The 18,571-nt window shown below is 37.1% G+C and overlaps 1 protein-coding gene and 1 long non-coding RNA gene across 2 annotated transcripts in view; one reads left to right on the forward strand and one right to left on the reverse strand.

Annotated features, from left to right (window-relative positions):
- Nucleotides 1–8,201, reverse strand: part of snta1 (syntrophin, alpha 1) — a 24,696-nt gene extending 16,495 nt beyond the window's left edge. The window contains exons 1-2 of the mRNA XM_077727178.1: nt 7,872–8,201; nt 2,599–2,784 (exon numbers count right to left, since the gene is read on the reverse strand). Of these exons, the coding sequence (XP_077583304.1) occupies nt 2,599–2,784; nt 7,872–8,160 (475 nt within the window). The 5' untranslated portion in view covers nt 8,161–8,201. The remainder of the gene's footprint in view (nt 1–2,598; nt 2,785–7,871) is intronic.
- On the forward strand, nt 7,873–16,260 carry LOC144203640 (uncharacterized). The gene is made up of 4 exons (XR_013327734.1): nt 7,873–8,226; nt 8,416–8,475; nt 9,288–9,407; nt 16,167–16,260. It is a non-coding gene; the product is annotated as an uncharacterized LOC144203640 (long non-coding RNA).
- The last annotated feature ends 2,311 nt before the right edge of the window (nt 16,261–18,571 follow it).

Genomic DNA, 18,571 nt, shown 5'->3' on the forward strand with positions numbered 1-18,571 from the left:
ACTTAACAAGTAGTTCTCAGACTTTCTATAGTAGTCTTTGTAGTAGTAGTTGTAGTCATCGTAGTGGTAGTATTAGTAGTAGCCATTGTAGTAGCAGTAGTGGTAGTACTAGTTGTAGCCATTGTAGTAGCAGTAGTGGTAGTACTAGTAGTAGCCATTGTAGTAGTGGTAGTACTAGTAGTAGCCATTGTAGTAGCAGTAGTACTAGTAGTAGCTATTGTAGTAGCAGTATTGGTAGTACTAGTAGTAGCCATTGTAGTAGCAGTAGTGGTAGTACTAGTAGTAGCCATTGTAGTAGCAGTAGTGGTAGTACTAGTAGTAGCCATTGAAGTAGCAGTAGTGGTAGTACTAGTAGTAGTCATCACAGTAATAGTCATCACAGTAGTAGTCATCACAATAGCAGTCAACGGAGTTGTTGTGGTAGTAGTAGTAATTGAAGTAGACGTAGTCGTTGTGGTAAGAGTAGTAATTGAAGTAGTAGTAGTCGTTGTGGTAGTAGTATTAATTTCAGTAGTAACAGCAGTAGTTGTTGTGGTAGTATTGGTAATTGCAGTAGTAGTAGCAGTAGTCATTGTGGTAGTATTGGTAATTGCAATAGTAGTAGCAGTAGTCATTGTGGTAGTAGAAGTAATTGCAGTAGTAGTATTGATAATTGCAGTAGTAGTAGCAGTAGTCATTGTGGTAGTAGTAGTAATTGCAGTAGTAGTATTGGTAATTGCAGTAGTAGCAGTAGTTATTGTGGTAGTAGTAGTAATTGCAGTAGTAGTTGTGGTAGTAGTAGTTGTTGTGGTAGTAGTAGTAATTGCAATAGTAGTAGTAGCAGTAGTCGTTGTGGTAGTAGTAGTTATTGCAGTAGTAGTAGTAGTAGTCGTAGTAGGGGATAGGGGATTGTTATACATCTAAATGGTGCGTTCAAGAGAATTAAATTCTCATCTCTCATTTTCTGAACCGCTTCTCATTAGGGTTGTGGGTGGTGCTGGAGCCTATCCCAGCTGACTCTTGGTGGCCAGCCGATCGCAGGGCACAAGGAGACAGACAACCATGCACACTCACACCAATACACACTCACACCCATACCTAGAGGCGATTTAGTGTCCAATCAGCCTAACATGCACGTCTTTGGAATGTGGGAGGAAACCGGAGTACCCGGAGAAAACCTACGCAGGCCCAGGGAGTACATGCAAATTCCACACAAGTGGGGGGCCACCCGAGTTATTTCTTTTCTTTTAACCAGGGGTGCAATGTTCAAATTGAATGCATTTACTTGTGAACTAAAGTTGAAAAGATAAAAAATGAAAAAAATAGTCGACTACTAGAAAGGATTTTGTGTTTTGAACAAGTAGCCGCATTGATGAATATTTTAATCTTCCTTTTTTTGTGTTTCATGGCAGTACTTCGAATTCTACAAAGTATGTCACTATCCCATTCTATTTCATACTTCACAACGTGAGTTCTGGTCGCACCAGTAATGAAAAACAATTCCCGCTGATTCTTCCAGTAAACATTCCGCTGAATAGCATGCGATTGGTCGCACAACACCATCAGTGTTGGTATTCCGAGAAGGTCTAACAAATTTGGAAGTATCTAGTCTGGTTTCATCGTAGCTCATTATTTCAATGTGTGAAGTTTGATAAAAGTACAACTTAACGGAGACTGAGTGATATTATGGGAAAAAGTACTATGGAAAGTTACAGATTACTGTATTTTCACGACTATAAGGCGCACTTAAAAGTCTTAAACTTTCTCCAAAATAGAAAGGGCGCCTTATAATCCAGTGCGCCTTATATATGGAAAAAAATTCATTCATTGAGGGTGTGCAATAGTAGTAGTAGTAGTAGTAGTAGTAGTAGTAGCAATAGTAGTAGTAGTATTAATAGTAGTAGTAATTGCAGTAGTAGTAATTGCAGGAGTAGTAATTGCAGTAGTAGTAATTGCAGTAGTAGTAGTAGTAGTAGCAGTAATAGTAGTAGTAGTAGCAATAGTAGTAGTAATTACAGTAGTAGTACTAGCAATAGTAGTAGTAATTACAGTAGTAGTACTAGCAATAGTAGTAGTAATTACAGTAGTAGTACTAGCAATAGTAGTAGTAATTACAGTAGTAGTACTAGCAATAGTAGTAGTAATTACAGTAGTAGTGGTAGCAGTAATAGTAGTACTAGTAGTCATCGTAGTCATTGTGGTAGTAGTAGCAGTAATAGTAGTACTAGTAGTCATCGTAGTCCTTGTGTTAGTAGTAGTAGCAGTAATAGTAGTACTAGTAGTCATCATAGTCATTGTGGTAGTAGTAGCAATTGCAGTAGTAGTCTCAGTAGTATTAGTCATTTTGGTAGTAGTTGCAATTGCAGTAATAGTAGTAGCAGTAGTAGTAGTAGTTGTAGTAGACATCATAGCAGCTGTAGTAGTAATCATCGTTGCACTAGTCATTGGAGTGGTAGTAGTATTTGTCATAGTGGTGGTCGATGTCGTCGTAGTAGGGGATTGTTATACATTAGTGCAGTGCGCCTTATAGTCGTGAAAATACGGTACGTGAAGACAAGGTCAGAAGAACCTTGTATTTGTTGTAGTACTGCTGAATGGTCAAAGATTGGATAGTATTACCTTCAAGAATGACTTCCTTGCCAGTTTTTTTCAAGGCTTGCACGGCCTCATCATGCGTAGCTTCCCTTAAGTCGCAGCCGTTGACAGACAAGATGGCGTCGCCCACGTAAAGCGCCTCCGTCTGGTCGGCGGCCAAACCCTTAAAAATCTTGGAGATGAGAATGGGCATCTTGTTCTCCTTCCCACCTGCATAAAATTAATTGCATTATTTTCCCAGCCTAATGACAACAAATACACTAAACTACTGTATTTTCTCGCATATAAACCGTATTTGTAACTAAAAAAAAAGATGACTAAATCAAGGGTACGGCTTATACGTATGTGTAAATAGTATTTTTACCAGTTGTGTACATAGTCTTTTTCACTAGTAGATGGTGGCAAATTAACATTTGCTATTTGTGGTTATTTTCTGTTTTGCAGTAAGAAAACAACCATTACTGGATGAATTACTATCTTTTTTAGGATATTGACAGTTTTGATTCATACAGTATCACAGAAATACCATGATTTTTCTTAAGATTTTCCCTTCAAAGTAACATATTTGTATTCCCTATTAAAACCATAAATATGGAGGTGAAATTTATGAATCAGGGGGCGGCTTATACGTGAGAAATTGTAAAATTCAACGATTTTAAGGCAAATTTTAAGGGTGCAGCTTTTACGGAGGAGTGGCTTATATGCGAAAAAATATGGTATGTTATTTGTTAGACCTAAGCTGTGAAGTTTTTTTGCTTTTTCTGCAATATTTAATTTTTAAAATGGCACATAATATAAATGATCAATTTTTAATGGCCATTTGCACTAAAAACAGTCCTAACTTTATCATGGATTTATTTTCTGCAATTTCCAACCATTTTAAAGGCAATTTTATGACATTTTTATGAAAATATGGCGCAAATGAAGCATTGTTGCATTATTATCCTTAGTCATCATTATTATAATAAGTTTAAAAGTTAGTGAGACAAATTGCATTTATATTTGTGTTCATTATTCCTCAAAATGTATTAAAGGGATTGGTATAAAATATAAAGTAATAATATAAAAAAGAAGAGGCGATTCAATTTTAGATAAGAAGGTCAAAAGGTCAAATTAAGATTTTATCCATAATTAATCCAAAACATAAGAAAGGAATTACTATTAAATTTATAAGGTCAAAGAGGTTTGCTAGCATATCTGTTTTTAACACAAATCAAGAACAAATATAGACATTCTTATCAAATTTACAAAATATATTTGCATTATGTATTACAATAGGTGATTGAATTTTCCGTTAAATGAGGACCTTCTGGACCGAAGATTGTATAATCATCAAAATATGTCTCTATACTCCCTATACTTAAGGTTAACAGGTTAAAAAACTGACAAAATATGGTCACTAATGTTAGCTAGCTAGCTAGCTAATCATTATCTATTAAAAAAACAGGCACGGAGACATCCCATTAATTTTAAAGACATCTCACACAAGTTTGATCCAAGTGGGAATTCAAACTCCTTCCTATGCATGTCGAGCACATTCCCAATCGAGTTTTAGACCGAACACTTTCCTCGTTTTCTGACCTCGGTGACATTAGACAAGTCGTTTGCTGCATGACTAAGTATTGGAAATGAGGCCGTGCCCTAAGGAACACAAACCGGTCAATACTTAGTGCTTTTAAGGGGAACGTAAAAGCAATATAACCCCTAAAAAATACAATACTAACACAATTGTAGTTACAAGGGGGAAATATAGACTGCTTGGAAAGTATACTGTAATCTTTAGGGTTAATAAAGTAAGAAAACTGCCATTAATCTTAGTGATACTTTAGCTTGTACTGTACTTTTAAGGCATGCTATATTGAGTGCATATTTTTTTAGTTTTCTACTTCATCTTTATATCATTAAAACATGTCTTTTTATGTCACATGTACATCTGCAACTCCAATCTGGCAACGTGTCGTTCTGGGACGACAGGTGGGATGGAGGGGGCGGAGTGACGCAAATGGTGACAGGTATGCAAATGTTGGTTATTTTAAAAAATATTGAAATGTTGTAATATTTGGCAAGGTATTGAGTAAACAGTATAGTCTACTAGGAGAGATACTTAAGCAATGGTGGTTGCAGTAATCCCTTGAATATTGCGGTTAATGTGTCAAAGTGGCGGCCCGGGGGCCAAATCTGGCCCATCGCATCATTTTGTGCGGCCCGGGAAAGTAAATCATGAGTGTCGACTTTCTGTTTTAGGGTCAAATTCAAATGAATATTATAGATGTATATTACATTTCTTGATTTTACCCCTTTTTAATCAATAATTGTAATTTTTTAATCATTTTTTCCAGTGTTTTTAGTTCAAAAATCATTTTGTAAAATCTAAAAATCTATCAAAAAACTGCTAAAATAAAGATTGTTTTAGATCTATAAAAAAAACTGAATATTCAGAGATTTTAATCCAGTTCATTTAATCCATTTTTAAATCAAAAAAATCTAAATATTATATCTAAAAGGGTGTAGACCAAACATAGCAGTGATAATTGAAAAATTGCGACGTCGGTTCACCCATATTGTAACTAAAAAAAATTCTGTGTTGAGTCCTAGTAGAAAAAGTGAGCACAAAACTGCTCTTTTAGTACTTTTAGGAGATTTAAGTAATACTGAGAGTAAAAAGGTTTCAGTATTTCAGTAATATTGGGCTTAAAAGTCATACAAATACAAGATTTAAACCAATACATTACTTGTTTTTACGTCACTTGACCGCAGACATCAACTTTGTTGACATTAGATTGGTGTAAAAAATCAGTTTTGGTATAATTTGGGGGATTTAGTTGATCCTTGTTGATAAAAATATGATGAGAATGACTTTATATTGTTAATTTAGGGGACATACATTTAAATTAGAAGATTTTTAACTGTGCCTTGGACATTTTTCAATGCAAAAAGTCTGCCGCAGCACAAAAAGGTTAGGAAAAACTGTAATATGGGATGGATAAAGCCAACCCAGCAATTTCCCCCCGCCTTCTAAAGCAGTATCTTGGGTAATAACGGAGGTATCTGAAATATGACAGCCTAGTCTTAAGTTTCCCACCCTCTGATTTAAGTTGTTGACGTTATGCATCCAATTACTGGTCGATTTCCCACTTCCTCAGATGCTATCAGACCTATAAGTGTGGTTCCTGTGTGTAATATGGAAGACAGAAAGGGATTTTAAAGTAAATTATCATATCATTAGACGTCATGCTTGGGGAATTTTGGAAATATTTCAAATTGGAAATTTTCCTTTGGGAACAACCCTGGTTAAAATATTTTTCTCTACAGTTAAAGTTCTCAATTGGAGTCAATATTCAATTTTAAAAGTCCTATTTGACATTTTCTGAAAATTTGGTGGGCAAACTTTTGGCCCGGGGGGCCATGCTGACTTTAAAAATTTGACAGATGGGCGGGGTCAGCATAAGATATGATACATATAAAAAAGTGCATCCGTTAACAGTACATATGAAACATAAAGAGAAAAAAAGGACTAAAGTATTAACATACTCATCACTTATCATTAAAGTAAAAAGTATAAAGTACTACAAATTAAAGTAAAAAGGAATGTATTAAGACATATTAAAATGTCATTTAAAAAAAGATAGAGGCGCTGTAAAACACAAAAAAACAAATAATAGTGGACAGAGCTACTGCCACCGGCTTCCGTCTGACGGCGCCATCTTTAGGAAAAAAATATATAGATAAATAAATAAAATTAAAAAAACAAACCTTATTTGGACAATGTCGGCGGGCCGGATTAAAATTCCTTGCGGGCCATAGGTTGCCCATTACTGTACTATAACAATTACCATACAGAAATCCAATAGAAAGTATTCAGTTTAATAAGATAGCCTCGTTCAATTGGGACGCACAGTCATGAAATACTATGGCATCTTAAAAGCCTGTCTTAGGTCCAAACAACTTTAAAAAATCTAACTGCAGCCTGATTTCTATCCACTTTATTTACAAAACTGGCCAATCAACTGTCCACCCGACTGAGATCCCAGCTGCGGTCGTGTAAACAAGATTTTTTTTCAAAAGGTTTCCAAACAGCCGTCACGCTGTTGTGAGTACACATCACGGTTATGTAAGACTGATATGCTAGATAGACAGTAGGAATAGGTTACTTACTGTCTTGTACTATTGTTAAGTTACCAGTTACATTTTAATGCTTTACCAACTTTGAAGTAAACCTTTTGCTTATTATTAAGCTATGAGCAGTGTTTTTCAGAGTACAAAGTACGTAAATTTAGAAGAGATACTTTCAATGAGTACATTTCTTTTCATATATGCAGATTTTATTTTGGCTTTATTAGTATTTAATGATCTACTAGCAAAAAGAGCAAGATTGAAGAGGAAAAAAAAGCAATGTTAAAGTGTTTCTTTTAAAGCTTCTTAAAAGCCAACAAATACAAATAAAATTACCATTTAGACATGTCGATCTATATATTTACACTACATATAGGTATATATATATGTTTATTTATGTTAAACTAATTTTTGTCTGCATTGATTTTAACTTGTGCCTGAAAATGTGGTGTTTCTGGAGCTAGCTCCATCTAGTGTTAAGGCTGAGAACAACTACATAATATAAAGTGAACTTAAGCTTCTTGTGCAGGCCATTTTCAAAGATATTTTTACAATTTGATGCTAGCTAATAGTAGTTTGGAAATCCCCTTTTGTCTGATGGAATGGAAGGATTAAAGATGAGTATATATAGATAGAAAGTTGTTAAAAATGTATATTTTTAATTAAATTATCTATCATGATTTGAACCTTAAACTAAATAGTGTTGACAGAAAAATGTCAAGTAAAAACAGTTTACTAAATTACATTCTTTCATTCCTTTAATTTTTTAATGTTTTTGCACATTTGTTAGATTATTTGTTTTGTATAAATATGAATGATTTCAACATTTTTTCTTACAGCCAAAAGTGGACAAAAAATGTCGAAAAGTTACAACGTGTTTACGACGTTCCACAAGCCGAAATCAGTCATTGGATTCCCCGCAGAGGAAAATACAGCATGGCGGCTGTCAACTTTTAGAAAAGTTTGTTAAAGATTCGACTTGTTTTCTCTAAAAACGTTAGCGAAAAGTATGTTTATAAATTAGCAGTCAAGTTTTGAGCGGTGGGTGGCATTTGAAATGATCTCTGATCGTTTTTAATTCCACACATTTGCCTCCATTGTGTGTATGGGAGTGGGTGTGGGTGGGTGGGGGTTTGTAGTTTAAAAAAAAGTTTTTTTCTGTTGAAAATATTAAATAATCTCACCTTTAATACTAATCCCGAGTCCTCCAACATCTTGCTTAGTGACTCGAACCGTGCGTTTCACGTTAGTGATGGTCTCCGGGACGGGACACGAACTGAGATTGGGGGGGTCTCCGTTAATCGCCCCCGTGGAATTCGCACTGGGTTTGGCCGGCTCGTCCGCGCCCTCGCCCGGGTTGAACGTAAGCGTGTCCTCGGTGAGAATGGCCAGTACCCGGATCCAACGGTCCACGGTCACCCGAAGCTCCAGCAGTCCCGTTTTCTGCGCCTTCATCGCGGCGGCCATGTTCATCGCATTCCTGGAATAACTCGAGACGGAGCTGGCGGTCCTGCCTGGAGAGAGATATGGAGGGCTGAGGTAGGGGGCACCACACACACACACACACACTCACACACATACACTCTCTCACAAACACACACACACACACACACACGTATACACACGCACGCGCATGCATTCTCACACAACTCACTAATTTAAGGTTTTTCCGTGAGTAGTAAGAATCAAAGTTATTTGAGATTGACCAACATTAAGTTTAAATCACAGGTGTCCAAATGGTGGCTCGGGGGCCAAATCTGGCCCGCCGCATCATTTTGTGCGGCCCGGGTAAGTAAATCATGACTTTCTGTTTTATGATCATATTCAAGTTAAGATAATAGGATGTATTTGGAATATTTCCTTTTTATGCACTTTAAAAATCAACAATTGCATTTTTTTTTAATTATAAATTGTATTTTTTTTTTGCTTTTTGTGTTTTTAATTTAAAAGGCATTTTAAAATCTGTCTTGGATATATAACAAACTGAATATTTAGGGATTTTAATCCAGTTCTTTTAATCCAATTTTATTAGGAATATCTAATCAGTTTTTTTACCTAGATCTACAATGTCTTCTGTGTCTGTGCTTGTTAATGTCTTGCTAATGCATCTGTTTGTAGCAACTGTTTCACGACAGGTGAAATAGCAGAAGTTGCCACGCCCACAAGATGTGGGTGTCCTGTGAAAAAATAGTTGCTCAAAACTCATACAAAACTGCAAAACATTCACTTAGATGACTCCTCTATTTTTACTGTCGTCCTATAATACAACATTGACCAATTCATCACATGCATATATTAAACTTAACAACTAATACTTTGCTGACACCTGGTGGCTAAACCATTCCACTACACCATAATAAATTTTTCAGCAAGCATTATAAAAAGTGGAAAGTGGCCTATATGTATTTTATATATTCATGTCACATGATTTGTAAAAAAAAAAGTCCTTCTATGACACGTAATTATACAACTTTAAATAGCTTTATTTAAAAACCACTTCACATTGCTTCTGTGCAAAAAATAATGCCAAAATATAGTACTACTTTGTCTTTTATGCACACTTACTGCAGAAAAAGTAAACTGAATTCTGATTATTACAGTAATCCCTCGAATATCGCGGACAATGGACCCAATGGCAATACTAAGGAAGACAAAGGACCAAAACTCCCATCAACATGTTTTTGGGGATTCAAATCGAGCTGAGATGAACTATTTTCACAGTGAGTACATTTCTAAATATATTTTATTTTGATATTAATACATGACAGTCATTTAACATGCGTATAGCTGTAATATTTAATTAATACATACACTTGGATAATTGTACTTGTGTATTTATATTTCAGTATAGGCCCAAAAACATGTATTGTAGTATGAATAATGTTTGTAATCCTACTTCATTTATCACGGTCATGTCTGGTCCGCCTAACTGCGATATTTGAGGGATTACTGTACTTGTACGGGTGTTAACGTTGTTGTGTGACTTAGGTTGTATTGACGTAATGATGTTTAGCATGATGACAAAGTCTGCCATCTGACCTCCAGTCTGTACATCTGTCAGTCTTGTTGGCCTTTGTGATGTTGAGCGGCAGGTGGCCAGCAGACTATCCTTCACACTAGCCCCGCCCCCTTTTTTTTTCAACAAAGCTGGCTTGAATGGAAGACCCAAAACATACAATATCCGCTCATGGAAAACACATTTCTAGTCAGTCAATGGGGCGTTAGCCATGTTTTGACGGTGGCGTGTGCCCGCCATTAGCATGTGGTCAGATAGATATTGTTAATTATTCCACTAACTGACTTTCAGGTTTTTATTTTATGCATTTTCAGACAACGGGTAAAAAAAATGCAGGTGTTAAGACATATTTTTGCATTGATAATATTAGTTAAGATTATAGTGGGGCGGAAATTACAAAATATGTACTGTATATTTTTTTAAAGTATTGAGTATTGAGTTGAAGAGTATTGAATGCAGAAAATGAATGAATGAGAATTGAGTATATTTCAATTACATTTTGGTGTGTGACATGTCAAAATTTTAATTTCAAAACGGTTTAGAACATTTTAAAAATGATCTTACATTTTTAATATTTTTGAAAAAAATGTGTCATAAGGTAAAACATGTTTTTTTTTTTAGAAATTCAAATTTTACATATTATATTTTCCTTAAAAGTATACAAATATTTGACATAGTTATTGTAATATTGCAAACTTTTCTATACACAACTGCCTATCACATTTTTTTAAATTAAGTTGAAAATCATATTTATCAATAATACATGAAGACATTTTTTTAAATTATATTTGTACATATTACATTTTCCTTAAAATATACTCAAATATACTACATAATTCTTGTATTATTCCAAATCATTATACACACAACTACCTATCATGATTTTTTTAAATTAAATTGAAACTCACATATCTGTCAATTTGTCACTAATACATAAAGTAAAATATTCTTTTCAGAAATTCTAATTTTACACATAATATTTTCCTTTAAAGTACACTCAAATATACTACATAATTCCTGTAATATTGCAAACCTTTATATACACAACTTCCTATCACGATTCTTTAAACTACATTGAAACTCACATATCTGTCAATCTGCCACCAATACATTAGTATTTATTTACTATTTTCCTCTCCCCCAAGCGCACAACAACAAACCAAACCCCCTTAAACCCCCCCCCCCCCCCCCCCTCAATCAACCACATATATGCATGTCTCAATTCCCCAAAGACAGCGGACAGTTGGGGTGGGCGGTCCACCCCCCTACATTGGCCCAAAAAGCTCAACCCCCTTCAATTCCATCCACTTCCCTTGGCCGCCTCCCGGTCCGGCGGCCTTCTTCTCCGCATCTCGCCGATCTGCCGAGGGCAACAGCTCCAGTGGTCCACCATATGGACCAGTGTCTGAGCCCCCCGCCTGTGTGCGTGCATGCATTTGACTGTTAGCCCGCTCCACCTGTTCATACCGTATCAGCACAGTGTACATCTCTGCAGGCTGCTGACCGCATATGACCATAAGTTCAAAGGAAAATGAACCTATACAGTGAAATACAAATGCTTATAGACATAGTTTTGAGGTTCAGTTTTGCTTTTTCCATCCTTGACATGTCTTTAAATTGCTGTCATTGAGAGTTATAGGCGTCCAATCCATTTTGTTAAGTGATTGAAATACTAATTAGATGGCATGACTAGGGTGTATTTCTGTTTTTATTCATTTTAATTTGATTCAGTTTGTTTTTTTGAACATTACATCTATATTTTTATTTGTTTATAAGCTTTTTTAGAACCAAAAGACAATTGTTGCGCTATTTAAAAAATATATAAAAGATTGGATTTTCATACTTAAAGTAGGTTAAGAAATTCAATCACTCTTTTATTAGGCTCAGACAGCCATTTCTGAACACCATAGAAAAATGTAAGTCTCTACGTTGCACGGTTTGGACAAACATAGCAAGAGAATCTTAACATACACACACACTCACACACCCATAACCCTTTTATACCCCCAGAATTTGCAAGCAAAATCTATTTTTAAAATAAACTTGAAGGAAATTGCCAATAGCAATGTTATTCTTTTTTAAATTACAATTAAGCATAAATATATATATATATATATCATGATTGATAGTCTGGTTATGCTAGGTGTCAATACAGTAAATTATGTTTATAATGTTTTTCAATTAACCAAAAATAATCAACTTTCCTCAACAAAGTTTTCATAATGTTTTTGTAATAAGAATATATAATACTCTAATCATGTTATAAAACATAGTACAATCCTCACCAAAAATAATCCTCTGACATATTTATAACTCACAAAAAAAGACAATCACAATTACAATAACTGACTTGCTATATACCGCATTAATTTTTTTACTAAAATTGACAGTGATCGGCATCCCCATCAAAATAAAAAATATTTTCGTCATCGGCTGGTGATCCCCACATTTCCAACCCCAATCTCTGACAGCTGATTTGCCAGACCGTATCTGGTGGTGAGACTTTGCCCCCCCCCCCCCCCCCCCCCCAGTAACCCCACCCCTTAGCCCGGTCCATGTGTGAGCCAGACCCCAGGCCAAGGCCAGGGTTCCTGATTTTTAGGGGAGGGGGGTTTTTGGGTTTTGAAGCTGAGAGACTAGCAAGATGGCCCTAGTCATCATAATCATTAATTGCCTGCTGGTCCTTCTGTCCTCCTCCACCCGCTTGTCATGTCAAGGGGACGCTGGGTTGGGGGGTTGGGGGGCCACGGCACGCGTATCAGCTGAGCCCAGGATGCTCGCGAGTCACCGGGGTCATGTGGCAGACGCCTGGTTAATTCTCAGGAGGGTCCCCCCCTCCCAGTGCTCACGTCAGGTCGGACCGTCATTGTCATCGGCACGGCGGTCACGACGTTAGCAACACCTGCTCGGTTTTGTGAGAAGCACAACAAGCGTTTAAAAAAATGCACCTTAATTTTCACAATGTTTTTCCATTTAATGTTAAAAACATTTGGATTACTTCTGTATTCAAACCAGTCAGAAGCAGAAGTCCAAAATAATTATAAATAACTATTTTGTAGCATATTAGCCGTCTTCGCGTATAAGCCGTACCCTTAAAGTTGCCTTGTGATCGTTGAATTTTACAATTTCTCGAGTATAATGATTCATAATTTTTCCCTCCCTATTGATGGTTTTAATAGGGACTACATATTTGTTACTTTGAAGGAAAAATCTTAAGAATAACCATCGTAAATGGTATTTGTGAAATTCTGTATGAATTGATTGCTGGATTGCACATTCCTAAAAGGGTGTCGCCTTGACTTGCATTATGCCATTTCATCTTTGTCACCTTGCAGTTTCCATGCATGTCAAATCTAACTTATGCACATATAAGCTCCACCCTTGATTCAGTCATCATATTTTTTAGCGACAAATACGGCCTATATGCGAGAAAATACAATATTTGCTGACATCTTTACCACATTCACATCCATTGACAGCAATGGACATCCAATCCAATTGAATGTATCACGACCGAAAATACTATCTCGGCTAAGTTTTCCGAAGTCTGTGACATGTTATGAAAACTAGCGGGTCACTTTTACTCTGTGTCAACAAACATCAGTCAACCATAACAACAAAAATAATAATAATAACTTAAAAAATATGACGATGGCTGGACAAAACAGCGACTTAGCATATGACGAGATACATATCAAGCAAGGAGGAGGGGCAAGATGACAAACCCATGACCAGATGGAGAGAGCAATCGCCCTATTATGTAGATCCCTCCGCCACACGTCCCTTCATGCATATATACCTTTACATTATTCAGAAGGCTTTAATGAGAGTAACCAAAGGCTGGGGGTCTCCATAGCAGAAGGTGGGCCACAGGTGTACAAAGCTGACATGTATTCTTCTATCTGACCTCTCATTATGACCCCCCCCCCTCCTCCTAATTCATTATAGGGCGGCGTTGGGCGATCTGTCGACCGTATACGAGGATAAATTATGCCATATTTTAATTTTCAAATCTCTTATTGTCCGTTCATCTGTCGTTATCGAGGACATCTGTGTTTCTTTTGTTGAGACCACCATTCCTGATCACTCCCGCCCACTCTGAAAAGATGATATGGATTATTGGGAGGGATTATTTATTGGTTATTCCCTTCTGGGCCACTCAAGTAGAATTGTGTTTGGGGGGGGGGGGGTTGCTGGGTAAAACTGAGGTATTGGTCTGGTTTTTTTCAAGCCAGGTACCCAACGGCGTTTTCGCAGATGGCATGAACATGGAGAAAATAGGCTCAAGCGCCCCCGCCGATGACCCGGCAAGTACGCCCAAGTGAACCAGCAAATAACAGGGGGGAAGGTTTCGTCCCTAGAGGGCTGGAGGAGTGTTGTTAGAGCGTGCCCGGACAGACTACACCGTGGAGAGGCGTTGTACGTTTGTGTAGAGGTCGTGGACATGCCGCGAGTGTCAGATCACAGGGGTGTCGTGTACTGCAAGGGTTTCGTAATTAATAGTTCAATGCTAGAGGTCCTTGTTTCCAAAATATCAGGTCCACCATGGTAACCCTGAGCTGCCAATCTCCATTTTTTTTGGAGTACTGTATTTTCAGGACTATAAGGCGCACTTAAAAGGCTGAAATTTTCTACAAAATAGACAGGGCGATTTATAATACAGTGTGCTTTATATATGGAAAAAAATTAAATTGTGTCATTCATTGAGGGAGTTAGAAAAGTTAAATTGCCTAAAATATGCATACCGTATTTTCAGGACTATAAGGCGCACTTAAAAGGCTGAAATTTTCTACAAAATAGACAGGGCGACTTATAATCCAGTGTGCTTTATATATGGGAAAAAAATTAAATGTGTCATTCATTGAGGGTGCGCCTTATAGTCGTGAAAATACGGTACCCTAGTATAGTCACATTTGAGAGGTCTATGTGACAAAACAATTGAATAAATATCCCAGTTTTAAAAAAAAATCCAGTTCAAAATACAGATAGGCCACACTAATTCGAAATCATGTCTTTATTTTTTCCATATTTTTTCAATTCTTTACAATTAACTTCTATTTATTATGTAATTTACTACTGAAAAAAAACACCAGTTTGTATACTACTCCCATAAGCAGTTTTTTTGGACCAAGCATTGTATTTAGAAGACACCCAATGGGAGACCAGCAAAGTGTAGGGTGATTGCAAAGCAAGACACAATCCTACTGTGAAAATTTCAAAATAAAATAAAAATAAAAACACAGATACCGGAAATGTATTGAAAATTTTAGGGCTTTTATAACATGGATCTTGTTTTCTAATATTGGAACCATAACTTTCACATTGAAGCGTTTGTAACCTGAACATTTCATAAGTAGAAACATTCATAAGTAGAGGCGCTGTTGTATACCTCATCAATCGCCCCAACTGAAAGCTAGCATCCATTAAGCAAACGGCGCGAACAACGCATCAATCCAAACCAAAGCTTTGATGGTGACAACAATGTGCTGCCGAACTCATCTTGTCAAGCAGCTACTTGACAGCTTAACAAAAGGATGACTGGTCTGTTAGCAGGAGGGCTGAGTCAGAGAAGAAGTATAGGCTCAGACGGCCGCTGGGATTTACTCTGGCCATTATGGACCCTCTACGTGACAGCTGGCCACTGAGCCGTCCTCAACCTAGTATCCCCCCCACACCACCAATGCGTGGCAACCCCCCACCCAACATCCCCTCCGCCTTTCAGCGTCTTTGTCGCATCCGTTTTAATCCAGGCAGCAGAACTGTTACAGATCTGGATGACGAAACGGGTTCAGGTCGAACCTTGGCCTTTAATGCGTTGCATGTAACTGCAAAACATGACATGTGACAGGCACCCCCGACGCACCCGAACCCCCATAGGTGACAAACATGACATCCTTCTGTATATCGATCGACTTTTATAGCCCGCAAAGGCGACTAATCTGTCAGATCAGAGTGATTGGGGTCTTTGTATTGATTGTTTTTGTGGGTGTCTCCTCCAGTGACTGGTGTCTCGTTTTGATGGTTTGAAATAGAAAAAAAATATAATAATAATAAAGATAATCAGACTATATATATATATATATATATATATATATATATATATATATATATATATATACACAATATAGAGAAGTTTTACACTATAAAACCCAGTTTGATGGGGTTTTTGTACAACTTTTCTTATTTTATTATACATTTCATACACTTTTTTGTAGCCTTACATCTATTACCGTATTTTCTCGCATATAAGCCGCCTCCGCGTTAAAGCTGTATCCTTAAAATTGCCTTAAAATTGTTGAATTTTACAATTTCTCTCGTATAAGCCTCCCTAATTTTCACCTCCATATTCATGGTTTTAATAGGGAGTACAAATGTTTTACTTTGAAGGGAAAATCCTAAGAAAAATATGTATGTATTTCTGAGATAATGTATAAATTGTTAACAGGATTGCACATTCTTACAGGGTGTTACCTTCACGTAGACAAATTCAAAAAGGAAGTCATGTGAGCAGTACAACCAGGAAGTGTGTCCATAGCAGTCCAGTTTATCATCCCTAGGTAAGTGAGTTTTTTCCACACTGTATACAAGATACAAATATTTTTTTTAATGACCATATTGGCCGCATTTTATTGCGTTATGTCATTTCGTCTTTGTCACCTTGCAGTTTTGTACATGTCAAGTCTAATTTATGCGCATATAAGCCCTACCCTTGATTCCGTCATCATTTTTTGTAGCGACAAATACGGCTTATATGCGAGAAATACTAGTAACATATAAAATATTAACATTTGATGTTAAAGTTGCCTTCTCATCGCCGCTTTCCTTCACGGAACTTCGTTTGTTATTGTAGCAGAGCAGCTGTGTAGAGAGCAGGTGGCGGCCTGGCAGGAGGAGGGGATGGGGGGGTTGTGGGGTAGTGGGGGGGTTTTGCAAGACCAGAATGTGTGGCATATGCGGGTGGCTATGGGGGGGGGGGGGGTTGATGGTAAGGTTGCGTGTCCTTGAGATCATCCTCAACTCTGTCAGCCAGCATTCTAAATATTATGCTTGTAAAAAGGACTAATGTGAAAAGGTCTGGATGTGGGCCAGATTTGGTTTTTTGGGGGGTGTCTAGAGAATTGTGGTTCAACAGTTGGTCTGATGAATGACTAACATTTTGCCCTTAATTTTACATGTGTTGTGGTCTTAAAGGGTTTAATTGTTGGGCATGTTTGTTAGTTTATCTTGGATGAGAGTATTTGTTCACAGTCTAAATGGATTGGACGTGTATTGACGTCAATGGCACCCAAAGAGTTAAATTTTTAGGGGTTTAGAGAGCTTTTTTACATAGACTCTTGAAAGCCTTGGGGTAATGATCAGATAGACTACAATTACAGAGAGTGGGGTGTAATTGTAGGATTACAATGCATAAACCTGTTATTAGAATGCCTTTTGAGGGGTTTAATTGCTGGGCCAGACAAGCTCTTTGTCCATTTTTTTTAATTATTTACTTTGCCCATTTAGGTTTTTTCTTTGCTTGCATTTTTAGTAGATTTGTATTTTGGACATTGTTTATTGTCACAGTAGATTGAAAATACAGACACAGCTTTAAAGATGTTAGTAAATCTTAAAACTCAAGCCAATCCTGTTGCGTATACTAAAAATTACACGTGTCAAAGTGCGGCTTGGGGGCTAAATCTGGCCCAATGCATCATTTTGTGTGGCCCGGGAAAGTAAATCATGAGTGCTGACTTTCTGATTTAGGATCAAATTCAAATGAAGAGTATAGATGTATATTAAATTTCATGATTTTCCCCCTTAATCAATAATTGTAATTTTTTAAATCCATTTTTCCAGTGTTTTTAGTTCAAAAATCATTTTGCAAAATCTAAAAATATATTTAAAAAAGCTAAAATAAACATTGTTTTAGATCTATAAAAAAAACAATATTCAGGACTTTTAATCCAGTTATTTTAATCCATTTATTAAAAAAAATCAAAATTAATAATTTAATACCTATCGATACTTTGTACATTTTATACACACACATTTGACATTAAAACACCACCATATTTTGACTCTATATACAGGTGCAAATCCTCCACTTAGCACACAGTGACCCAAAACAAACCCCCACACCCTGTCCTTGATACCACTTTGTTCCTTAACATTGATACACTTTGTCAAAGAGCTCATGAAAATGCACAAATGACTAATAATAACCAGAGCGTTCTTTTTTTTTCCCAGTCGGCACCCGAACGCACCGCGAAACAAAACAAAACACAGCCGTCCTTTTGTCAGCCCAAACTCTTACGCCCATTAGACCCCATTAAAGAGTGAGAATAAACTATGCATAACACACACTCAATTGCATTATCCCATCCGTGACCCCCCCTCACCCTCGATCTCACGACAGCTATTATGCCACCATTTTTTTTTAAGTAGCAGCTTTTCGGTGACGGTGTGTCTTTTCAGAACAGGATTTGGGAAACCTTAATCCACCCGGCAAAGTTTTTTTTTCTTTCCACCATCTGGAGTTTAAAGCTTTTCAGGAGAACAACACCAGGCGGTGGGGAGAAACCAGACTGCTGCTCCTTGCTTGACGCGAGAAGGATTTTTCTTTCGTTTTTTTCTTTTTATTTACGCTTGCTTTCCCATAAGGCTTTTCCTTGTACAGTGCTGCAATGCCAGCTGGGAATTTTGACATTCAAAGCCCCCCTTCTGGGTCGTGGTGACCCCCGCCGAGGACTTCAGTCGTTGTCGTTTTTGCAGTTTAACAAGACAGTCTGAATACAGTGATGATTGTCCATGTACAGTGGCCACCAGGGTGTGGTAGAGAGTCTCCTGTAAATTTGACTTGGGGGGGGGGGGGGGGCTTGTGGGCTTTTT

Source organism: Stigmatopora nigra, chromosome 10 (genome assembly GCF_051989575.1).
Source record: "Stigmatopora nigra isolate UIUO_SnigA chromosome 10, RoL_Snig_1.1, whole genome shotgun sequence".
Classification (NCBI taxonomy): Eukaryota; Metazoa; Chordata; class Actinopteri; order Syngnathiformes; family Syngnathidae; genus Stigmatopora; species Stigmatopora nigra.